General features: G+C 42.4%; 1 protein-coding gene across 1 annotated transcript in view; it reads right to left on the bottom strand.

Moving 5' to 3' along the window:
* LOC139480423 (lysine-specific demethylase 4A-like) overlaps positions 1-24,447 on the bottom strand; it is a 29,653-nt gene extending 5,206 nt beyond the window's left edge. The window contains exons 1-16 of the mRNA XM_071263490.1: positions 24,367-24,447; positions 21,764-22,014; positions 21,433-21,608; positions 20,827-21,185; positions 20,418-20,521; positions 19,828-19,965; positions 18,422-18,561; positions 14,566-17,980; positions 13,613-13,856; positions 13,215-13,393; positions 8,651-8,864; positions 7,978-8,054; positions 7,332-7,496; positions 6,040-6,234; positions 3,007-3,177; positions 567-686 (exon numbers count right to left, since the gene is read on the bottom strand). Of these exons, the coding sequence (XP_071119591.1) occupies positions 567-686; positions 3,007-3,177; positions 6,040-6,234; positions 7,332-7,496; positions 7,978-8,054; positions 8,651-8,864; positions 13,215-13,393; positions 13,613-13,856; positions 14,566-17,980; positions 18,422-18,561; positions 19,828-19,965; positions 20,418-20,521; positions 20,827-21,185; positions 21,433-21,608; positions 21,764-21,985 (5,919 nt within the window). The 5' untranslated portion in view covers positions 21,986-22,014; positions 24,367-24,447. The remainder of the gene's footprint in view (positions 1-566; positions 687-3,006; positions 3,178-6,039; positions 6,235-7,331; positions 7,497-7,977; positions 8,055-8,650; positions 8,865-13,214; positions 13,394-13,612; positions 13,857-14,565; positions 17,981-18,421; positions 18,562-19,827; positions 19,966-20,417; positions 20,522-20,826; positions 21,186-21,432; positions 21,609-21,763; positions 22,015-24,366) is intronic.
* Positions 24,448-27,061: the final 2,614 nt, after the last annotated feature.

Below are 27,061 nucleotides of genomic sequence, written 5' to 3'. Positions count from 1 at the left end.
AGGTGTGAGGGACTAATTCCTGATGTAATAGAGGTAGTTTTCTTGTTTGCTATTTCCTTCTAATACTCTACCTCTACAACATCATAGCCAGTATACACTAGAAGGACTGGTGAGATTGTCTTGTATCCCATGACAATTGGCAGCAGTTAAGTAGGAATACATTTTATATATATACACTGGGGGGGGGGGGGGGGGGGGAGAAACGGAAGGTACACTGGGTCTGTATGGCCTTACCGGTACATCATAGGTACAATCTTAAGACTTGCCTATCTCCATGTTGACTGTGGTGAGATGCACATGCATCACGATGTGTTTGACCACATTCATGACGCTTGCTGAATACCCTTCTGTTGTCGTGGCTATAGCCTGACTCTATAGCTTCACCTCAGCAGTGAAATCATTCAGCAGAGTAGCCAAGGTACAGAAGTTCCTGCTTATGGAGGTTACACAACTGGTGTAGCAGGGCTGCCAACATATATTGCCTTCAACTGCCATTTTTAAATTTTCGTTTGGATGCAAATCTAATTATTAATTAGTGTGGCCTAAGGTTGGCTAGTGACACTCACTGTGTACATGTCCTGACAGTTGACCTGCCTGAAGACCGCCCCATACAGCTCCCCATCCGTCCACCGCACCTGCACCTGCTGCCCCTCCACCGGGGGACCCTCCCGCCGGCAGTCTCGACTCTGTCAAACAAAACAACAGTTAGCCTACTCTGTGACACACAATATCCAGATAGCCTACTCCGGTACACACAATACAGTTGGCCTACTGTGTGAAATACAATACAGTTTGCTTACTCCATGACACACAATACACAGTTAACCTACTCCATGACACACAATACACAGTTAACCTAATCCATGACACACAATACACAGTTAACCTACTCCATGACACACAATACACAGTTAACCTACTCCATGACACACAATACAGTTAACCTACTCCATGACACACAATATACAGTTAACCTACTCCATGACACACAATACACAGTTAACCTAATCCATGACACACAATACACAGTTAACCTAATCCATGACACACAATACACAGTTAACCTACTCCATGACACACAATACACAGTTAACCTACTCCATGACACACAATATACAGTTAACCTAATCCATGACACACAATACACAGTTAACCTAATCCATGACACACAATACACAGTTAACCTACTCCATGACACACAATACACAGTTAACCTACTCCATGACACACAATACACAGTTAACCTACTCCATGACACACAATATACAGTTAACCTAATCCATGACACACAATACACAGTTAACCTAATCCATGACACACAATACACAGTTTACCTACTCCATGACACACAATACACAGTTAACCTACTCCATGACACACAATACACAGTTAACCAACTCCATGACACACAATACACAGTTAACCTACTCCATGACACACAATACACAGTTAACATAATCCATGACACACAATACACAGTTAACCTACTCCATGACACACAATACACAGTTAACCTACTCCATGACACACAATACACAGTTAACCTACTCCATGACACACAATACACAGTTAACCTAATCCATGACACACAATACACAGTTAACCTACTCCATGACACACAATACACAGTTAACCTACTCCATGACACACAATACACAGTTAACCTAATCCATGACACACAATACACAGTTAACCTACTCCATGACACACAATACACAGTTAACCTACTCCATGACACACAATACAGTTAACCTAATCCATGACACACAATACACAGTTAACCTACTCCATGACACACAATACACAGTTAACCTAATCCATGACACACAATACACAGTTAACCTACTCCATGACACACAATACACAGTTAACCTACTCCATGACACACAATACACAGTTAACCTAATCCATGACACACAATACACAGTTAACCTACTCCATGACACACAATACACAGTTAACCTACTCCATGACACACAATACACAGTTAACCTACTCCATGACACACAATATACAGTTAACCTACTCCATGACACACAATACACAGTTAACCTACTCCATGACACACAATACACAGTTAACCTACTCCATGACACACAATACACAGTTAACCTACTCCATGACACACAATATACAGTGAACCTAATCCATGACACACAATACACAGTTAACCTAATCCATGACAAACAATACACAGTTTACCTACTCCATGACACACAATACACAGTTAACCTACTCCATGACACACAATACACAGTTAACCAACTCCATGACACACAATACACAGTTAACCTACTCCATGACACACAATACACAGTTAACCTAATCCATGACACACAATACACAGTTAACCTACTCCATGACACACAATACACAGTTAACCTACTCCATGACACACAATACACAGTTAACCTACTCCATGACACACAATACACAGTTAACCTAATCCATGACACACAATACACAGTTAACCTACTCCATGACACACAATACACAGTTAACCTACTCCATGACACACAATACACAGTTAACCTAATCCATGACACACAATACAGTTAACATAATCCATGACACACAATACACAGTTAACCTAATCCATGACACACAATACACAGTTAACCTAATCCATGACACACAATACACAGTTAACCTACTCCATGACACACAATACACAGTTAACCTAATCCATGACACACAATACACAGTTAACCTACTCCATGACACACAATACACAGTTAACCTAATCCATGACACACAATACACAGTTAACCTAATCCATGACACACAATACACAGTTTACCTACTCCATGACACACAATACACAGTTAACCTAATCCATGACACACAATACACAGTTACCTAATCCATGACACACACAAGACACAGCCTGCTCTCCACCTTTCTGACTGAAGCTGAGTACATTATAGATGGCCACTAACAAGGTTACGGGATAATAACTCGTGACATACATTAGAACAAACTGTTGGAAGCGTGATGTCTTAATACCTCAATGTCCTCCGGAAAAAGATTGTCACTGAAAGATCCATCCTCAAAGTCCACTTCATAGTATGTCTGTCTCTTTATGTCCGTCACCTCAGACCAATAGTAGCGACCATTCTTGTGCTTTGCCAACACCCGGTCACCCTCATTGACTTCAGTCACAGGACGTGTCCGGCTCTGAAAGCATGGAAAATACAGTAATATCAGCCAGTACCGAATTTTCTTGAGCATAGTGCGCACTCATGTATAATGCGCACCCCACTGTAGCGGGTTCAATATTTTGGAAAAAAAGAAATTTGAATATTATGCGCAGGAAAAAATTACACCGTACCCCTTCAGCGAAGTCTGCCAAACGAACAGGTGATGAGAAACTTTGTCAGTACAAATTCGAAATTTGAGATAAAAAATCACCAGACATGTTTATTTACCGTTTAAATAGTATTTATTGTTCTGCTAGGCATTGTTTTGTATCTAGGGATTAAGATTACCTTGTGTATTTTCTCTTAAACAAAGCCGGCAACAGCAATCAGCTGTACACACGTTTTCTTGGAATCGACCGGTCAATGATATAACTTTATAGGATTTTTAATGCAAGGATCGGCAACAATCATATCTGAAACTGTTTTTTATCAGGAATAATATATTCCATTATTTTCTTAATTTATATGTAGCCTTTACTAAACATGCTTAAAATAATAATAACCCTAAGCGAAGCAGCTGATCGCTATTCCCAGGTATTATTTTTTACATGGAACCAGTCTGACCAGTCACCGTCAAGGCTCACGCGCACGTGATCGCGTAATCGCAAGAATTTCATGTTGACATAGAATCGTCAAACAAAAACAAATATGACTTTTAACGAGTCAAAGTATGTCATTTATGATATATGTATCCATTCTCTGTCAACTAAAGTTTGTTTCAAGGCATCAATAGCAGTATTCTGACCGTGGTTGCTGTTAATAAGGGTGAGTTGTGCGATCTTCTGATTGCTTCACACACGATTTCTCCGAAATTAATAAAAACAATATTAAAAGGAATTTTGAATAAAATTAATGAAATAAGTTACAAACATAAGTCCAGATATACAAAGAACACTTTTTATAGCCAGACAGTGTAATTACATGATTATTTTGCGTATTTCAGTATGGATTTGTTGACATGGTATTTCCGGCGTTTCGTACTCACGGTAATGTCTTTCCATGGGGGGGAAAAAAACATCCAAACTCATAATTCGTGTATAATGTGCACCCCCTTCTACACAGCTGTGTTTTTTCGAAAAAAAGTGTGCACTATACTCAAGAAAATACGGTAATCATCATCCTGTATCACAATGATCTCTTTGAACCTTAGCCGGTGATCTACTGTTGATACAAGACGTTGTTGGGTTCACAACAGACATGCAATGCAATAATCTATTATGAGAGATATTCAATATTTATTTTGTTAAATCTTGCAATTTCCTACTTTGTTCCGAATCCTAAACACATCACTGGAATACATCCCTCTACTAGAAGTCACCACTGTGCAGCCTCCCATGTCCACTTCCCCTTCAAAGTGTCACATGCTAGTGTCTGTTTGTTTGTTGCTTAACACTGCATGCAGCAATATTCCAGCTATATGACGGCGGTCTGAAAACAATCGAATCTGGACCAGACAATCCAGTGATTGACATCATGAGCATCATTCCACACAATTGGGGTAGAATGACATAATCAACCAAGTCAGGAAGCCTGACCACCTGATCCCATCAGTCACCTCTTACAAACGGCAATCGCCTTTTACGGCAAGCATGGGTTGCTGAAGACCTATTCTAGCCCGGATCTTCATGTGGTGCGTATAGTGCTTACATGTATGGTGCTGACAAACCTAGAAACATACTTGGGACAAAAAGGGATTCAAACACACGATCATGTATGGGGCACATAAGACTTTTGTTTGTTCATATAGTTCTGTGAACATAAACAATAAAAAAGAGTCCTATAAAGCCTTAAGTAGAGATAGTACTAGGGTTGCTCTACGTCATCACTAAAATATGAATAAGTGTGAAACTAATACACACAAAAGGCTCTGTTCTGGAAAAAATAACTTGGTAAGTGTCTGTTAGATAAGCTTACTTCAGTAGTTTCTGACACTATGCACTTTGTAAAATAACATGGATCATATCTGTGTATGCTCAAAATCTAAAAACATGTAGCAAAAGAAGTAAATCTGGAAAAAAATAACTTACAGCACCAATTTTCAACTCAGACTTGACAATTATCACTTAGATAAGCATGCAAACTTTCATTCATGTAACTTCAGTAGTTTCTTAGAACACTAAGTTGAAAAGCATGGAACAAGGGACATAATTCTGTACAAACGAAGACACCAATTTTTGAACCATTTATGATCATGACCAGTAATATTAATGTGTAAAACTTCATTCTCTAACTTAAAGTGTTTGAGAAGGTTTTTTTGACAAACAGTTTTTGAAATGTGGACGGACAGACAAACTCTGTTCCTATATCCCCTCCCCTCTTAGTGGCAGGGGATAATAATGAGATAAAACAATGAAATAATAAGCTGAAATTGCAAATGATTGATGGAACCAAACCATGACGAATTGTTCGTAGGAAGCAGACAGTGCTGCACAGTGTAACTTCCAGGAGCGGTCAGGCAACTGTGTCAGATGTGTTCAGGATTTTGGAACACAGATGGAAATTGTATATTGTCTTAGCAGGATAATACTGTACCTCTGAAAGTTTTGCGAGCAAAAAAGTACTGTGAAAACTGTTGATATTCTGTTCCAACAGATTCTAGGGCCTTACTCTGTACAGAGGACAGATAGATATAGAGATCACAAGTCTGTCTGTACAGCACACTGTGTCAAATACTTTTTTGTCTACAAGCCCAGAATTGTCGACAGGAGATATTTTCAGTAGAATGTAGTCTAAATATATAAATTTTGTCTCTGATTATCCTTTGTCAACCCAAATATATGTTACAAGATTCAGGCTTCTAGTGGACACAATTGCAGACGGGTACAGTGTGTCAACCTACCTTGTCCTTGGGGGCAGTGGCATGCTTGTGACAAGTGATGTAGACAGGGTACGGCCAGTCACTTGTCTCGAACACTACCCCAGCAACGAAGGCACAGGTTGTATGGAAAGCTGTGGTGCAGCGACCATTGGAACACTGGACACAGGTGTTTTCCCGGCTCCAGCTCTTGGTCATTGGTGAACAGTACACACATTTCTGAAACAGAGGTGCAGGTGTACAGGTGATCAGTGAACAGCCAAGGATAAACACAGGTACAAGTGTTGATATCAGACATTGATTACATGTGTTCATATCAGACAAGGATAAACAGGGGTACAAGTGTTCATATCAGTCAAGGATAAACAGGGGTACAAGTGTTCATATCAGACAAGGATAAACAGGGGTACAAGTGTTCATATCAGACAAGGATAAACAGGGGTACAGGTGTTCATATCAGACAAGGATAAACAGGGGTACAAGTGATCATATCAGACAAGGATAAACAGGGGTACAAGTGTTCATATCAGACAAGGATAAACAGGCGTACAGGTGTTCATATCAGACAAGGATAAACGGGTACAGGTGTTCATATCAGACAAGAATGAACAGGGGTACAGGTGTTGATATCAGTCAAGCATAAACAGGGGAACAAGTGTTTATATCAGACAAGGATAAACAGGGTCTCAATTATATCAGACATTGACACACAGGGGTACAGGTGTTCATATCAGACAAGGATAAACAGGGGTACAGGTGTCATATCAGACATTGATACACAGGGGTACAGGTGATCATATCAGTCAAGAATTAACAGGGGTACAAGTGTTCATATCAGACAAGGATAAACAGGGTCTCAATTATATCAGTCAAGGATAAACAGGGGTACAGGTGTTCATATCAGACAAGGAAAAACCTGGGTACAGGTGTTCATATCAGACATTGATACACAGGGGTACAGGTGTTGATATCAGTCAAGGATAAACAGGGGTACAAGTGTTGATATCAGACATTGATACATAGGGGTACAAGTGTTGATATCAGTCAAGGATACACAGGGGTACAAGTGTTCATATCAGACAAGGATAAACAGGGGTACAGGTGTTCATATCAGACAAGGATAAACAGGGGTACAGGTGTTCATATCAGACAAGGATAAACAGGGGTACGGGTGTTCATATCAGACAAGGATAAACAGGGGTACGGGTGTTCATATCAGACAAGGATAAACAGGGGCACAATTATATCAGACATTAACACAGGGGTACAGGGGATTCACATGGTTTCATCTGAATACTTGAGGTTTATCTTCTTACCAGTTTGAATCTTGCAGGGGGGATCTTTGAAATGTCAACAGGTTCTCTTTTCTCGATCTCAAGGAACTTGACCTCGGTGGTGGTGAGAGCACAAGCAATGTGTACCCAGCGGCCATCGGTGGTAGGCTTGAGTGCACCTCCACGCAGGAAACACAAGCCACAGTCCTGGACAACAGAAAGCCAAGCATGACATGACACTAAGCTGACATCACAAGTAGAAATATCCAGTGACACATGTATATAACTTACAATCCATGTATGAAAAACAAGAACTTTAAGCTGTTTTGTATCTACTTCTGTGTGTCTACTGTCTGTGTTATGTGGTTGACTTCTGTGTGTCTACTGTCAGTTATGTGGTTGACTTCTGTGTGTCTACTGCCTGTGTTATGTGGTTGACGTCTGTGTGTCTACTGTCAGTTATGTGGTTGACGTCTGTGTCTACTGCCTGTGTTATGTGGTTGACGTCTGTGTGTCTACTGTCAGTTATGTGGTTGACTTCTGTGTGTCTACTGTCAGTTATGTGGTTGACGTCTGTGTGTCTACTGTCAGTTATGTGGTTGACTTCTGTGTGTCTACTGTCAGTTATGTGGTTGACTTCTGTGTGTCTACTGTCAGTTATGTGGTCTACTTATGTGCATCTACTTACCGCTTGCGTTATGTGGTTGACACAGCGTGAACAACGCCAAACTTCCTCTGCATTCACTTCAACAACACCATAACAGCCTGAAGAGAAACACAGGTATGACATAAATTCAGTTATAACTTATCAAAGATGTTTCATTTGGTCACACAGTGGTGTCGCAGTCTACTTGTAACAATTTGAAGCAATATACAAAGCAGACATGATGAGAACTTTCTTCACTTTGCAGCCAAATAAGGAATTTTAACTTCTGTCTAATCAGTGAGTGCACAATACACTATACAATACTTCCTGGCATGGACACAGGCGTTGCACTGATGGCACACTATACTTCCTGGCATGGACACAGGCGTTGCACTGATGGCACACTATACTTCCTGGCATGGACACAGACGTTACACTGATGGCACACTATACTTCCTGGCCTGGACACAGGCGTTGCACTGATGGCACACTACACTTACTGGCATGGACACAGGCGTTGCACTAATGGCACACTATACTTACTGGCATGGACACAGGCGTTGCACTGATGGCACACTACACTTACTGGCATGGACACAGACGTTGCACTGATGGCACACTATACTTACTGGCATGGACACAGGCGTTACACTGATGGCACACTACACTTACTGGCATGGACACAGACGTTGCACTGATGGCACACTATACTTACTGGCATGGACACAGACGTTGCACTTGTTGCACACAAGGAGAGGACTTTGACCATCCGTCTCCAGTATTGGGTTGCTGGCAAATGGACTGGGGTCGTTACTACTGGCAGAGAAACAGATCTCGGGTACGAGGGGCTTGGACCTGTTTGGGATTGTGATCATCACTTTGATGTTCAAGGTGGACACATCAGCAAAGTCTAGTCCTTGGAACTCGTTCTGTCATGAGAGAAGAGTTAATAAATACCAATTCAAGACAACAAGAAGCTCTGAATAACATGATTAAAAAAATATTGGTCTTAGGGACTAAGTTAATACATACATCTATCTATCTGTAGGACAATCAGTATATTTTCCCTTCATTCATTAAAGAACAAGCATGAAATAGTCATATCCCCCACCAATATGACATGTTCGGTTGTGAGCAATGCATTAGCTCCTGTGAACTATGTTCACTGGGGATTTTTTTTAAATGGCCTAATTGCAGCACTAAAAAAAGTTATTACTGGTGTTGTTTTGCTATCTGCAGTTTATGATAGAATATGTAACTGTATTTGTAATGAGTAAGGTTGAGACATATGGATGAACAACTTCTTTCTTACATTTAGGAGCGATGGTTTCGGTGTAGGTTCTAACACCGTTATCAAGCAAGTGAAGTACAGAGTATGGTTGACAAGAATATATACAGGATAGGAGGCAGTGTTTATACAGTTGAGTAGGTTTAAGATCAGTTACACTGTTGTATTTGTAATGAGTTGTGTTTCTGCATGAAGTTAGTCAGTGAATGCAACAACCGTGTCCATGACACTTTTGGAGGAACATACACACAAGCAATGCAGAACTTACCAACCAGAAAGGAAATATATTCAATACGGCGAGATTACATTATGTGCCAAGTTTGGTGAAGAAATATGGTACAATTTTGAAGAACTGCTCCTGAAATGAGGACTAACGCCATTTTCAGTCTAAATCAAAGTCATTGCCATGGAAACTCGAAAAATGGGTTTTTCAGATTAAAAACAATGTTTTATTGGTCTGTTTTCAGTCGTACAAATGGGTATCTCATACCTCTAGTCACACGTTAAAAGGAAGCCAGAAGCTGGAATGTAAACAATAAACTTGTCACAAATCTCGAAGAATAAGCCATCAAGCAGGACTGGACTGGATTACTTCCCAGCGGGGATTGCTGGGTGGGAACGTACGACTGAATAAAACAGACCAATAAAACATCGTTTTTAATCTGAAAAACCCATGTTTTAGTCTGTTTTCAGTCGTACAAATGGGTAGAATTCGACGGAACACTGGAAGGAGGGTCGGGAAAGTAATCAGGAAGTGACCTCTTTCACGTCTAATGTACAAAGTTCCTCATCCCTGTAGTGACAATAGAACATTCGACCAGATGCACGGACAAGACAAATTGTTTATCACGAACGCACAGCATGGTTAATGCTCATCGACACACAACTAATTATCGATGCGACAGGACAACTGCACGCGTCAGTTGAACTGCGATCGAAGTGGTCGACGTATAGTTTAGTTACAGAGCAACTCGCAGCAGACAAGGTAACTAAAACAGCATGTTAAATGCTCTTTGACCCACAAGTAATTATCGATGCGACAGGACAACTGCACACATCAGTTGAATTGTGATCATAAGTGTGGTCGGCTTATAATGTAGTTACAGAACGACTCATCGTATCCAAGGTAACGAAAAATAGCATGGTTAATGTTCTTAGACACACAACTAATTATCGATGCGACAAGAAAACTGCACACGTCAGTTGAATTGCGATCAAAGTGTGGTCGGCGCATAATTTAGTTACAGAGCAACTCGCAGTATACAAGGTAACTAAAAAATACGAGCAGTACTATCAGTATGGGAAGACGATGCATACACCGAATAACCAGAATAAAACAGTACTGCATGCAACAAAAAAACAGAAGAATGCGTACATTCACCAAGTTTTTATTGTAACCAGCGAAGAGATCTACTTGGGGCAACCAGAGTCGATCTGTCAGCAGATGAAAAACTGTCGGGTGGATCATCCACTCCGTGGGAGACGGCCTTGATGGTCTCGACATGGGCGTCAACTATCACATTCTTGGCCCCCGGGATGAGACGGGCGTGTACGCCCATGTCTAAGGGTCCTCACTTCTGCCCCCGCTGGCTCTGTCCCCCCCTGGGATACTTGGAAAAGGAAAACAACTGTTGCGATGACCACGGGGCCCGTAAGAGTGTCCGACCATGACGATCAGGTAGGTCAGTGCAGGCGATGTAACCATGACGACGTGCCGTAGTAATCTGGCTCAATACATATCGGGACTGGGCGAGGACATCCAAGATCCACCGTTGCATAAAGGTGAGGATTGATGGCACCGTCCTTTCGTCCTCGTCCAGGGGGTCTTTCTCCTCAAAGTACACTGAGAGGGCCTCGATCGATGTCGACAGCATAGCAAGCGGTTGTAGCTGGTGACGAACAGCAGTGTCCATGGATTCCAAATGCCTGTCTTCTACTAGAATCTTGGAGGGCGCTGGTGTCTTGAAGAGTAGCCCCCAATCCAAGTCCCTACTCATGGGTGACGAAAACGGCAAAGTTCTGGTCCATATTGTGAGCCATGGCTCTGAAGACATCGGGAGGTGAAAACTGAAGAGACTGTGGCGTTTCTCCGACCTTAAAGCCAGCACGCGTCGGTTTGTCGGCATCATTTGATAACTCAGGCAGAAAGTTAGATAGCTAAGCAAACAACTCAATGTCTTAGGGAGGCCTAGGAGGGCTGTCGTCACAATCCATCGTTGACGTCAATTGTGTAGGCGTAGATGAAGGGAGTGAGTGAATATTGCTTAACGCCGCATCAGCAATTTTGCAGCTATTCGCGGCGAACGCGTAGATGAAGGAACTGGTGTACTGGTCGATGGTCCATGGACCTCCGACGTAGTCGAATCCTTCTTGGTCGACACTGTCGAGGCGAGTACCGCCGCCGTGATCTGGGCTATCAAAGTCGGGTCGATAGGAAAGTGAGACGAGGGTGTCGATTGGTCATCAGCTCTACGACGCTGATCTCCCCAAAACTCCCTTCGAAAGCGTCGCACCTCCCCGTGGGAGCGAGGGCTACGATCTCTAACTGTAGAAGTACTACGATCCCCATCGTAGTTGTCGTCCGAAACGAACTCACGACGTCCACGAAGGCGACGAACGTCCTCGTGTCGTTTACTGTCTCTCGACGAGGCCCTCGACCTGTCGTCCCGTGAACGGGAACGACTTCTAGAGAGGGATCTGTGTTCACTGTCGACCCGCACGACGTTCCTATCATCATTGGTAGGACGAGAGACGGACCGACTGGGGACCGTAGTCCCCTCGTGGTCCCGTCGTAACGGGGGTGGCTGAGTGATGCTCTCGATTAACTGATTGACAAAGATCAGTCGTGCGGGTAGTATCATCAGCAGGCGAACCGTCACGTGTCTTGTCGGAAACATAAGTTGACTGAGGCGGGTCTTTATCAACTGATTTCTTGGGTGTGGCCGACGCGCCACCCCCAGGGCCAGATGTAGAGGTGCAGAGTCCAAGGATCCCTCCGATGACCTTCTCTGCTTGTAGCGCTGGTCAGTAGCCCGCTTCGCCAACGCACAAAGATACAAGTTAAAGTTGATAGAAGACAAGTGCTCACATTCTTTACGTTTATCCCACGAACACGTTGAAAACCCGTCCTTAATTATGCAGGAAGGACAATACTTGTGAGGATCTACTTTAGACAGTTTTCGTTGACACGAGGCACAAATGCCCGCCATGTTGTCATGTGTTAATCAAGTCAAACAGTGAAACACGTGTTGAACACAAACAATGGATTACCAAGGATTACATTCCAGGAGTCTACAAGGAAGACATATTATCATTACTTTATTAGAACAACTGTAGACACACAATAAGTACTAGTAGAATACAAACTAGCAGTCTTTCGCGAAAGTCCTTCTCGAGCGACCAGCTCAGAGGCGCGCTGAGAGATTTGTGACATGTCATAGGGAGGTGCGTGCGCAACCGGACGGAAACAAGTTTATTGTTTACATTCCAGCTTCTGCCTTCCTTTTAACGTGCGACTAGAGGTATGAGATACCCATTTGTACGACTGAAAACAGACTAAAACATAATTTTAAATAATAATTTTAATTAATAATTTTAAAATCCCAAACCTACCAAAAGGCACCAGTTCACCACCAGACCTATCTATGTGCCAATTTTGGTGAAGAAATTGGTACGGTTTTCAAGATCTGCTCCGGAAACGAAATGTGACAGACAGACGGACGGCACCCATTCCTATATCCCCCTTCCACTTCATGGATATGTATACGAGGGGGATTGGACTTCGCTAATATTTCAGCCTATTTCACATATCTGACAAGCAAGTGACTCCCATTAACAAAGATACGAACATCTGACACAAGTACAATTGCAACAAAAGCAGTTTGCATGATTGGATCATAAAGGCAAAAAAGTGATCTGTCTGTCGAGTCTGCCTGTTCCTGCACTGTTCCTGTAAGCACTGGGGTGAAGACTGCTAAGAAGCCAGACTCACCTCTACAGGGTTGAAGACTGCACATATTGCACAGTGTGGGCTTCTGTGGGACAGAAACTTGTTGAAGTTCTTCTCAGCTTCAAAATTGAGGGGTTGTTCATGCCAAAGTGCTCGAATGGGTGCGGCCCACGGCTCTGTGAGTTCAACAGTAGCTGGGGGCTTGGACTCACTTGAACTGTCTGTTGATATCAATTATCAATGTTAGCATGTGAACCTGCTACCAATATCCAAATACTATCACCAGAAATCATAGCTGTACATGACTAATTCTAAAAGAATGCTCAGTAGCATAGTAGTGTAATCAACTGATTGGCTACACCAAGTGTACGACACATCCCCAGAACGCTACCCCCACTTTTATTAAGTATACAATTACAAGTAAAGAGCAAGCTATTTACCTGAACATTCTTCAGGGTTGACTGTTTTAGGTGTAGAGGAGTTCTTCTTTCTTGCTGCTTTACTGGTATCAGACTCTTTCTTGGATGAAGGTAACAATGTAAGTGATACTGGAGTGTTGTTCTGTGATTCTAACTTATTATGTTTACTAGCTTTGTGTTTGTTAGTTTTCTTTGTACAGATGGTTGTATCCGAGCTGTCAGATGATGCTATGGAATCAGTACCTTTAGTACCACTGGAAGAATCCTGAAACAGCAGCAGCAACCTGAAGCAGCTGGACCGACATAGCCACAGGGGTCACGGTCTTACACAACCCGCAATTCATGCAACACCACACAACATGCTGACCTGGCACAATATTCCCCAACACTGAACATCGTTATCATGATACTGAAAATTAACTTCATGTCACTGACGAATACTGGTATTAAATATTTGCATGCAAGTACAACGATTAAATCTGCTTTCTCATCATGCACTGAAACATCACTATAGACAACTGACATGCTGCTGTACTCCAACACAACTGAGGATTAATGGCCACACTTGACACACCAACATTAATGGAGAAAGCATTTCTGCAGAGGTTTGCATTAAACTCCTCACCTATCTCACTGCAAGTAAACTGTTCCTTCTTTATCAACATGATCAGTGCATTGTGAGCATAAGATATTAAAACACAGTACAACTGGGAAGACGCTGTATCAGGCCTAGAAGTGGAGATCGAATACATATAATTCCATTCTTTCCATGATTACTCATAGGAATAACTATCAAATCTTTGTATTTCTCAATCAGATGTGAGTGACCATGGTGACAAATCTGGAAAACATTTAGAAAGCATGATAAGATATGAAATGCCGCAAGGTATCAAAATTTCAGTAACCTGATAAAGCTCTCTTCCCTCCCAGTTGACAAATTCTGCAAAAATGCTGAAGAAAGTTGCAACATATACCTTGTTACCTGAGAATGGGGACTGCATGATACCATCGCCTCGTCCATCCAGGAAGCCACGCCCAAGCAGGCTGTCATCACCAGAAGTGTACTCATCACTTGACCGCGCCCCTGGCAACTGGGACATGTACATGTGGTCTCCCACACCATTGTAACCAGCAAGTGATGACTGCTGCTGCTGATGCTGCATCTGAGATAAGCTTGAGTGGAGGCTCCTCTTCGCTACAGTGTTGGCGGAGGTGGGTGGTAAGGCGTAACTGTGGAGCTGAGGTGACAGGGTGGGCATGACAGGCTCGGAGGAGTGCGAGGTTGGGGAGACCTGTGTTGCAGGGACTATAGGCTGGGGAACTAGCTGATGCATTGAGCTTCTACTTGACAGCTCAGACACTGATACACCATGAGATATATTAGATAATTGGTTATTTACACAAGTCAGTTTCGGAGGTGACTGGAAGTCATTGTTAGATGATGTGAGGAAAGAGGACATGGCACTACTGACACCGCCAGTCTGTTGAGAAGGGAATCTTGAGCTCACTGAGGAGTTGGTTTGATGGATACTACCGCCATTCAACATAGAGTTCACATTTGACATGTCTCTTTGAGAAGCAGAATGCAAGCCAAGTGTTGACCCATCATGTTGCATGTTATACATGGTATTTGAGGTAGACAACATGGATGCTCCAGCAAGCAGGGAGAGACTTCCTCCGTCATTGGGGAGCACAGGATTAGCACTAGCAAGGAATGCAGCAGGGGACTCGTACGATCCCGGTAGAACTGCCTCGGCTTGAGGTATCTGGATCTGGACAGGAGACAGTACAGTCGTTCCAGAAGGAGTCGTGCTAGCAGATATGTAGCTGGTGGCAAATGCTGAGCTCTGCTTTGCTCCATGATGATGTTGCTGCGCTGACAACCGATGGGCGCTCTGCTGAGCATTGACACTAGGGATCACACTGGGAATATTCAACGTGGTACCAACTTTATTGTTCAAGGACACTTGAGTGTGTACACCTGGTACAGATTTCACACTGGAAGTATGAGAGGTAGCAAGTATTGGTGGATTAGGTGTCCTTAACATAGTTGCCTGTGGCGCTGTGTTTGAAGCTCCCACTTGCACAACAGTCCTGTGTTTAGTGGTCATGGCTGTCCCTGTAGGGTGGATCTGAGAAACTCCCTGCAGTATGAACTGAGCCTGTTGCTGTTGTTGCTGCTGCTGCTTGATGGCAGCTGCTTGGGATTGAGACAGCAGGGACATCTGCTGTTTGCCTGATTTGGCCACTATTTGAGTCTGAGGGACACCAGACAAAACACGGAGAACATTAGTCACAGGTTGAACACCTGATATTTGTTGAGACTGGCTGACATTACTTCTTTGCACAGATTTCTGACTTTGTTGGCCACCCATATTAAGGACATTTACAGCATTTGCCTGTTGCTGCTGTGAAGTGTTCTGGGCAGTCAATGCTTTCAATAGCTGCTGTGGAGACAGGGACACGGGTGTAACCTGTGTTGTCTGCATGGCAGTTCTGGGAGGTGAGTGATTCATGCCACTTGCAGCAGACACAACGACTCCGGCAGACTGAGTGGGGTACATACTACCAGCAGACAGAGTGGTCTGAGGATGGTGCTGTGAGCCCAATGTGGGACTGACATTCTGGACGGTGTACATACTTCTCTGCGTCTGGGGTGACACTGCCTTGTGAAGGACCGGATATTGCTGATTGGGTGATGTCGCACTAGACTTCGTAATCTGTCCATTAGAAGCCAACAATTGACTTGCAGTCATCTGCACAGCTGACTGGTGGTGATATGTTTTATTGGAATCTTTGTAAGCTGGGGACTTGAGCAAGGGAGACTGCTGCTGTTCCTGGATCCTCTGCAGCAGCTGCTGCTGTCTTTCCAGCTGTGACTTGCTCTTCTGCTGCTTGAGCTGGTACTGCTGGAGCAGTTCCTCAGGGTTCATCTTCTGCAGCAGGAGCTGCTGAGACAGGTGGGACAACCCAGATTGCTGAGACAGAGACGGCGGCTGTGAGGGTGACAGTTGAGGAGGATGCTCATGGATGGTGTCTTGTAGACACTGTTGGTTCTGTACTGGCTGCAGCTTAGGTGGTTGTGGAGATGACTGCTGATGTTGTTGCAGCTGTTGCTGAAGGTGAGATGAATGCATGTTGTTATGGGGTGGGGTTGACAACACTGTGTCACTGGTGAGGGCTGTCTGCGGACTAACAGACACAGACTTCAGAGTAGGGACATCAGCTTGTACAGAAACTCCACTACCGACAGCTTCTGAAATACTTCTACAGCCAAGTATGTGTGAGATATTAGCGAGTGGAATAACTTTTGCTGGCTTTCTGTGCATATTGGAAAGTGTTCGTTTCTGTTGTGATTTCTTATAGACAGCCTCTATTGGTCTTATTCCAGATGGGACACCAACAAGAGTTTGCTGGTTGATGAGTCCACCAGACCCTAGACTGCCAGGTGTAGATGATGATGGAGGACTTGACCAGTTGGAAGCACCTTCTTGAGTTGACGAACTTGTGTGGAGTGGTCGCGAGTATGCATCATGACCGTTCTGAGTGAGGGATCCCTGATGTAGTGATGATGATGATGATGAACCAGCAGAACTTGTCGGGTTGAATTGTTCATTCAATGCTGCTATTTGTTCTATTTTGTGCCTGAGCTCTGTAATATTGGAGTTATTCCCTTGTTGAAGATATGACTGGAGTTGACTTTTGGGCAGTTTCTTCCTCTCCATGTCATTGAGTTGTTGAAGGAATCCCATCTTGTCACCGGCAGCAGTCAGAGCCTTGATCTGATCCAGTGGAATCACAGAGTGAACAGCTTGCCCAGATTTCTTCTTCTTAGCTGGCGGTTCTCCATCCGAACGTGGAGACTGGCTTGGTTTCTTAATCTTCTTTGTGATCGGCTCTGGACTTTCTGGCATACTACTTGGTGGTTCATTTAACAACTGTTCAAATGCAGCCTGGAATGAAGTAGGGCCTTTCTTGACAGTCTTTGCCTCTGCTTCACCCTCTTGCTTCTTAACATCTTTAAGATAAAACTCTATCTTCCTCCGAGCAGCAGCTTCGGCCTTCATTATTCTTTCCTGCTTGTTCAACTCCTCCTTCATTTTTTCTGTCATGTCCTCATCTCCCCATAGACCCAGTGTCTCATTCTTCTGGTCCTGTGGGTCCTTCTTCTTCCTCTTCTTTTTCTTCTTCTTCTCTTCTCCATTCACTGGGGTTGCCCCCTCTTCTACCTTGACATCAACAGTGTCTGACTTCTCGTCAGCTTGTTCCTCTTTCTCCAGGTTAGTCTTTTTCTTCCGCCCACGTTTGTTCACATCATCCAGTTTAGATACGGGGTGACGTTTGGTGCAAACAGTTCCTGCTCTGTTGGCTTGAATTTTCCTTGAATCACTGAAAGCAACATGTGATGATTAGAAGCTGTATATCAAGCTTCTCTACAAAACAGGGCAACAGTCTTCTTATTACAAATCTTTCATGTTCAGTTGAATTGTAACGATTAAGCTAGTCTTCAGCAGCTTCTATCCCATACAGGAATTTAACCAGGTAGAGGTCACACCCATCCTTCTACCAGCTCAGTGCCCTTTGCAACACCAATCTTTCTACCTACCCAGTGCCCTGTCCAACAACCATATTTCTTTGTAAGTGACTTGTCAACACATATCTTTCTACCTGCTCATTGCCCTGGGCAAGACACAACAATGATAAAGCAAAACATATCAGAATCGTTCAAGACTGTTAACTTAAAAAGATAAGTCCAATTACAGGTACCATTGTATTAAACAATCAACTGTGATTAGATAGAATACCAGGCATACTTCAACAGCGACTCACTATTTGGAGAGCCTGCTCTTGTCCTCCTCTGGATGTGGGGCAATATCCTTGCCAGCCTTCCACAGGTCATATCTGTCAGGCTGAAACCGCTTCACAAATGTGTCCATGCTGATCTTGACCCCATCCTTCCGACACACACACTGCAGTAGAGAACACACAGTAAGTACACACAGCATGTCCATCTGACACACTGCAGTATGGTACACACAGGTAGTCTATCTGACACTGCAGTATGGTACACACAGTAAGTCCATCTGACACACTGCAGTATGGTACACACAGCATGTCCATCTGACACACTGCAGTATGGTACACACAGCAAGTCCATCTGACACACTGCAATACGGTACACAAAGCAAGTCCATCTGACACACTGCAGAATGGTACACACATCAAGTCCATCTGACACACTGCAGTATGGTACACAAAGCAAGTCCATCTGACACACTGCAGTATGGTACACACACATAGTCCATCTGACACACTGCAGTATGGTACACACAGCATGTCCATCTGACACACTGCAGTATGGTACACACAGTAAGTCAATCTGGCACACAGCAGTGTGATACACACAGTTAGTCCATCTGACACACTGCAGTATGGTACACACAGATAGTCCATCTGACACACTGCAGTATGGTACACACAGTTAGTCCATCTGACACACTGCAGTATGGTACACACAGTAAGACCATCTGGCACACTGCAGTATGGTACACACAGTAAGACCATCTGACACACTGCAGTATGGTACACACAGTAAGACCATCTGGCACACTGCAGTATGGTACACACAGTAAGATCATCTGACACACTGCAGTATGGTACACACAGTAAGACCATCTGACACACTGCAGTATGGTACACACAGATAGTCCATCTGACACACTGCAGTATGATACACACAGTTAGTCCATCTGACACACTGCAGTATGGTACACACAGTAAGACCATCTGACACACTGCAGTATGGTACACACAGATAGTCCATCTGACACACTGCAGTATGATACACACAGTTAGTCCATCTCACACACTGCAGTATGGTACACACAGATAGTCCATCTGACACACAGAAGTATGGTACACACAGTTAGACCATCTGACACACTGCAGTAGGGTACACACAGATAGTCCATCTGACACACAGAAGTATGGTACACACAGTTAGACCATCTGACACACTGCAGTATGGTACACAGTAAGATCATCTGGCACAATGCAGTAGAGTACAAGTCCATCGACAAACAGTAGGGTACATCTATAATCTATCTCTAAAACATTTTTAATCACCATATAAGCATACACCAACCCCACAAGACTGTGGATATGCTCCTGATATGAAGCTTTTATCAAACTAGATGTACAACATTGCTGCCATACTGGCCTTCTAACACTCTCACCTGCAAGCATCTCTTTCCATATTCCACCCATCTCTCTGTGGCGAAGTTCGTGGACTCTGCACAGTTAAAGCCATGGTTGTAGCCTGAGTGGTAGCCGTAGGGGAAAGTGATCATGAACTCCCCTGCTTCTTGTGTAATCTAACAGAAGGAAGATCATCATCACTGTAGTCATCTATTCACAGTACACAGAGTTATAAAACAAGGAAGGCTAAGGGAGATGTCATATTTATACACTGACAACACTGGCTACATGGTATGGAGTACTGTATAGAAATGTGTGGCAAGACTGACCTTGTTATATGGCATGGAGTACTGGTTGAGAATTTATGGCAAGACTGACCTGTTACATGGTATGGAGAGTACTGTGTGAGAATTTGCGGTGAGGCTGACCTTGTTACATGGTATGGTTTACTGTTTTGAGAACTTGTGGCAAGACTGACCTTGTTCCATGGTATGGTTTACTGTTTTGAGAACTTGTGGCGAGGCTGACCTTGTTACATGGTATGGTTTACTGTTTTGAGAACTTGTGGCAAGACTGACCTTGTTACATGGTATGGTTTAGTGTTTTGAGAACTTGTGGCGAGACTGACCTTGTTATATGGTATGGAGTACTGTTTGAGAATGTGTGGGGAAATGAGGGTCATCTTGTGGCGAAGAAAGGCTGGACAGGCCTGGAAGCTGCTCGGGAAGAATCCTAGAATAGAAAACTTGGAAGTCAATAAATGTCACAGTTTGGACACTGACACTTGGTATTTACAAGAGGGGAAGCCATATCTCACGACTCTCATCAAGGCTGCTACTGTGCTGGAATATTGAGTGAGTCCACAATCTGACATTTGAATGACTGATGACCAAAATGTGGCACAATTTCCATTTAGACCTACAGAAATATATGAATTTCACTGGCCTTAAATAGTTCTTTACAAAAAATAGTTAAACTACAAAGATGAATTTCATGAATACCCTGGGCATTGGTTACCATGTAAATATGTTTCTTACCTTGAGCCAATCGCTCCAGTCTGCGACCATGCTCAGGTGGGATGCAATACCATGACTTGGGGGCCCCAAAGTGTACATAGTTTATACTGTACAGATCCATATCCTCTGTGTGCCAGGCAAATGTGGTCTTCCACATTCCAAAGTAGAGATATGCGGTGTTGACTCCCTCAATGTGGATTCCGTAGTCGCCGGCAACGTAATCCAGGATGGTGCCTAGCTTATTAATGTTCCACAGCGTTTGATCTTCATCATAGAGAGAACCCGAAATGTCGGCGCCATATATTGGAGATCCAAACGTGACATTCTTCCAGTACTTCCTCTCTAGTTCCTCATAGTCAAAGTGATTAGGAGTCTTGTACCTAGCAACAAACACTGCACCTGTGAGCCTTAACTGTTACATGTCATGATGTGCCACTAAAAAACACTGATTAACCACTGTTGCTATGCATCACCAAGCAAACACTGAATAAACAATGTTACCCTGTACCATCAAGTAACCACTGAATAAAAACTACCATGTACCATCAAAAATACTACATACTATTTTGACATGTTGAAAAAGTTAATTCCGTGTTGAATATGTGAACAGAAGATGAAAGCACCTACCTGTCACTATTTGCAAGTTTCTCAAACTCTCTGACAGTCAAAGATTTCTTCTGAATGTTGAACTGTGTATACAGCCCTTGACAGCCGGTCACCATCTGGGTGATGGGGGCAGGGATGGTGATGTTAACATCATCATAGCCGTTCCGCCGTGGCTTCCACTCCGGGGGAGGAATCACCTGTTACACAGTGAGTAGTTTAAACATCACACAAAAAAGAACATACCCCTCACCTGTATTGACCATCAAATCAATGTATCTCTCAAATGTTATAACATTATTGTGAATGAGGAGGTGAGCCCTGCATGATATAGTTTACAAGTGTAGCATGTTACCTTGGCCAGGCCTGCCTTGTGTGCCCCCTGGGACTCAATGTACTCCATGTATTTGGGGAAGTTGCTGAACTCCTCCATGGTGGGTCTGAACACCATGATCTTCGGGATACTGCTAGATCCCCCACTCGATCCGCCACTTGATGTTCCACTCGAGGGTCCACTTGTTGTTCCACTCGAGGGTCCACTCGTTGTTCCACTCGATCCTCCACTTGATGACTCCATGTTGCCATCAAACACAAACCAAACACGTCCTATAACAGAACAAATCAACATGATTAATATAATGCACTTAAACATGTGCAAATTCATTACCTCCATGTTGATGGTGTGTATCTTTCCATATGTGGAATGTAGTGGAGAAATTGGGTTTAACGTTGTGTCAAAGAGTATTGAACTTGTATAGTGATGAGCATGCACGTGTGTAAGTGTGTGTGGTTCCTTGCACTAGTCCGCACTAGTGTCGATTTTATAGTGCTAGCCAACTTAGATACCATGCCGCAGTTTAAAATGAATACCCCGCTCTCCAGGTGGATGCTCGACCACTAGACCATGGAGGCAGCCATTGAAATGAAAGCCATGTGACCATGCATTGCATCAGTTGTTTGCACACAATAAACAATTCAATGAACACAACTTTTCAAACACATCACAATACCCGTTGACGTAATATGTGATACTGATATATTGTTGCCTGATACACAAGTGAAACAATGACCTCACACATCAGGGGTCACTGAAATGCATAAGCTCCTCTCAGTGATCTATCATGTCTACATGCAATGTCACTGAATAGGCCCAGGGATGTTGTGAGTTTTCAATATTTGTTTACTAAATGTAGCCTACGACAATACATTTAATAGCAGGCACCAGTCTATGAAAGCATTTATATTTTCAATGTACTTTTTCCCCATTTCAACTTATTTCATAAGGATAAATTGATCATAAGTGGGAAGTAATATGCATATGGTATTTTATTTTTTTCAATTTGGTAGTTTTCATCATTATGCACAGGAATGCAATTTATTAGGTATTTATTTATTGATGTTGCACGCATCTTAACGTCTACTGTGGGATTTCTCGTGCAATAAATCAATTAGATATGTAATCACAAGGATGGATATGGGGCTTGATGAGCTGTGTAGGAGGTCTAACATGTCTAAGGGGTAGTACCCCTTCAAATGCATTTTCAAGCATGAAAGCTTAAGACAAGAAGCATGCAAATAAATGCACTTGGGCTTTCTGGTTTATCATACTGCTTTCACATTTTCTGTTGCATTTATTCTTCTCACAAAAAATGTCAAGTGAGCTGCTAGGATGAAGCTGATACACATCAAAAGTTAGGCTACAGGAAACTGTCATGGAATTTCCAAGCCACTTTCACTCACTAAATTCTGTCAGTAATGATTCAAAAGCTAATCAACCTAGTGGCATCAATAACTACGTCTTCCTACTTCCAACCCATGAAGATCTGGGTTAGAATAGGTCTTCAGCAACCCATGCTTGTCATAAGTGGCAACTATTATGAGTTAACTTTGTAAGTTTAAGAGTGTGGTTCACGTCCAACAGATTCTCACAAAAACTGGTTGCTTGTCACAAGAAGTTGTGGCACTGTATTTCAAAGTGCTGCTTGGCCAATGAAACAAGCAGTGATGGTAACTGAACTTGAACAAAATTATGACAGGAATATCAGAAACTTAAAATACCAAGAGAAGTACTAGCTGATAAACGAAAAAAAATTAACTGACATTTTGTCATTTTTGTTGTCAATAAACCACATTGCAGGACAATAACTGTTTCCCACAGCTCTTTACTAAAATTCTTTTCCTGGTAGGCGAAATTTGACATGTCGCACCTGACTTATCAAAATGACAGTTTGTCCGATATATTTATTAGTAATATAGTAACATAAGTTTAGACATTCCGATGTCAATAAGTCTACTAACAGTTAATACATCCCTTACTATCATATCTTTTATTTCTACTACGCGTACTAGGCCTAACAGCCCAACGTAATGGTAGTAGGAAAGTAGTTCCTCTCACGATTGCCGATCATTATGTTGTGTTTCATACTATTGGGAAATTCGCCAAACCAGGTCCAATCCGTATAAATGAAGTAATATTAGGAAAACAACATGTCTCCAATGAAAGCTATTCACCATTATAACGGCTTAAATATTACAAATGAACACAAACTCGCAGGGACAGCTCAATTCGTCCACTATATTTCAACTTCCGTCTCACGGACAACAATATGGCGTCAGGTGCCGACAAGATGATGTTGACTTTCCCAAATGTACAAACTTAGATATCGCACATTTCTGCAAAAAATCAAGCAATGTCAGATTTTGCAACATAGACACTAAGTTGTAGAGAACCCGAAAAACACGATAAACCCTACAGATAACACCAGATATTTCCCGAATCACAAAATTTGTTCGGTTACTTAGCGGTTCACATGAGAAGAAGTGACTGTCAGGGGATGGCGACGGAGACATTACCTCTGCAGGCATAAACTACAAGTCCTAATGAGCGACTCTATGTATGCCACCACCAAGTACAGACATAGAGAAAATGTGTATAATCCTCGAATTACTCACACCTACCTTAAAATTTTCAAAACACTAGATTTTCTGCAACACTTTGTTGTCTACGTGCAGTTTGCATGTTTTGACCGCAATGTCGCAATCTCAGAAATCCCTGCGCATCGAGAAATAGTCCCTTAATTCATAGAGGGGGCAAAGTCCTTTGAGAGGTTGATTTGAAAGTTATTGTCATGTAGAAAACGGACATCTTATCCTTGCATTGTATAGAATAAAGGACAAAATGTCCTTTAATCACTGCAAACTGCGCAGTAATCTCCCGAAGAAAAAAACACACAAATCGCATATCATTATGCTCAGCTATTTCTATAGTCTGTTCCGAATAATATCAGGACTGTCTGCTAAGAGTGTAAACAATAAGTGTAGAGAACAATTGTTTGACTCTTAAGTCCTACCATTGGATTAATATAGTCACTTTTCCACATACCTTCCTTACATTACTTTCAGAGAATACATTATGTTTGCCAACTGTAGTCTATTACCTGTTCAAGGGCAGCTTGTGTGCATCCTGTGGGAAATAGGTCATACTGAAATTGTTAAACCTTTTGAATTATTATCAAATAAGTACTAAAGTTATGAAGATGTTTAATAACATTTGGACTTGTTAATCACGTAGCTTTCCCCTGTCTATTGTGTCATAGGCATAGATTTACAGAACAGATTAACAAACATCTTTGGTGTCATTTGCAAGTGGGCCAATACTGCATTATGGGATAGGGAATTCCCAAGTTAACATTGTCAGGAAGAGATATCACAAGAGACTATTTCAAGTATAAGCAAATTTATGAAATAGGTTATTGATAATAATACATTTTCATATATGTTAGCATTGAAGGTCCTTACTCAGGATATATTTGAACACGTTACCCTCATAATGTCAAATTTATGACGTCACAGTCCACGTCATAAATCTTGGCTGATCATTTAAAGGGGCACTGATCTATAGCAATTCCCCGGGACTGGTTGTTGCCTTTGTTATTGTTTTTTCCTGTGAGTACCCGGATGATACAGTCGTTCTGTTCATTGTAGATGTTTATGTCTTCCTGTTCATACACAACTATATTGTTCATCACGTTATTACTATTAAAGGTGCCGTCTCCAATGAATAATGCATTTTTCCCGACACTTTCGTCTACACATTTAAATTTACAAGCTGTATTTAAGTATTTAATTATTACATACCATATTTATCTCAAAATGTAAAATTGATTATCTAAAAAAAAGTATCGCCTGTGCTTTCAGCTGCAAAGTACCCAGGTAGCATGCCATTATCGGCCCTGCATCGGCCCAACGTCGGCTACACCATCGGCCCAACGTCGGCAAACTGCATCGGGCCGATGAAGTTTTGCTCATCGGATCGACATCGGCCCAACGCCGGCAAACGTCATCGGCCCTGCATCGGCACTGCACCGGCCCAGCATCGGCCCAGCGTCGGGCCAATGAAGTTTTGCTCATCGGATCGACATTGGCCCAACGTCGGCAAACATCATCGGCCCTGCATCGGCAATGCACCGGCCCAGCATTGGCCCAGCGTCGGCAAACAATGTCGGGCCGATGAAGTTTTGCTCATCGGATCGACATCGGCCCAACGTCGTAAATAGTTATCTGGCCAGCCTCCGGCAACTGTTTTGGAATCAGCATTGGATGGACATCGGCCGAACGTCGACAATAATTATCAGCGCAGCATCTGCCATTGTCTTAAATAGGCTGATGTCATCAGAAGTCATAACTGACAACATCTCATCTTAATATTTCATGGAAATGATGCCACAATAGAACTTTTCCAAGTGTAGTGTTAGGGTACATAAAACTAAACATTTCTAAAAGCTGCAGCTAGCCGTGATGTTAATGTTACAAAGATAAAAGGTAAAACTAAAAAATACTGAATTTTTAAAAAGATAATATTTTTTTATCATAGTTAATACTTTGAAAACCAAATGTTAGTAATATAAATACTTCTAGCTGTACAAAACAATCGAAATGCTTACACTATAGTTACAGTACTATTTTTTATGTACCCTAATACATGTGTAGTTAATACTTATAAATAAACACAAAGAGCAAAATAGAATAATAAACTTTATTATTAATTAATTATTATTTACAAGAAAACAGTGTTACTACCTGCAACAAGGCGGATGTGAAACATATATTCTCAAAACCTGTTTTAAAATACAGTCTAAACATATACCCCTCATATTGGCCTGCAAAATTTCATTTATGTGGCTTCAAATTCAGAGACAAACTCCCCCCCCCCCCCCCCCCCATATTTCATCAAGTTAAAATAGCATGAAGCAAAGGCCATAACTCCATACAAAATAAGTTCTTATAACCATCTTCTGGAGTTTGTACCTTAGATAAGCACGGAAAGTTTCATTTATTAACTTCGGTAGTGTCCAAGAGAACCTGGCAGTATATGTACCAAGTTCAAAAACAAGGGTCATAACCCTGTGGAAAATATGTTGTCAACACCAATTTTTTGGATTTCTTTGTTCCGTTGCAATTCAGCACTTTTGTTTGCAGATTCTCTATCTACACCTCTGTTTTTCAGTACGCGTTTTCCTTATGCCATTTCTAAGCCTTGCTCCTGGAACTCGAAGCCATTCTTTTACACAGGTCACCATGTACTTGTCAGTGGCTTGTAAGAGCCCAGCTGCAGCCTTCCTCCTCAGCTTCTGTTTACAAATGATAGCAAAAA

This window comes from Haliotis cracherodii, unplaced genomic scaffold (assembly GCF_022045235.1).
Source record: "Haliotis cracherodii isolate W230 unplaced genomic scaffold, xgHalCrac1.p SCAF_4, whole genome shotgun sequence".
Taxonomy (NCBI): Eukaryota; Metazoa; Mollusca; class Gastropoda; order Lepetellida; family Haliotidae; genus Haliotis; species Haliotis cracherodii.
The sequence above is the reverse complement of the archived record's forward strand: the minus strand, read 5'-3'. Positions and strand labels throughout refer to the sequence as shown.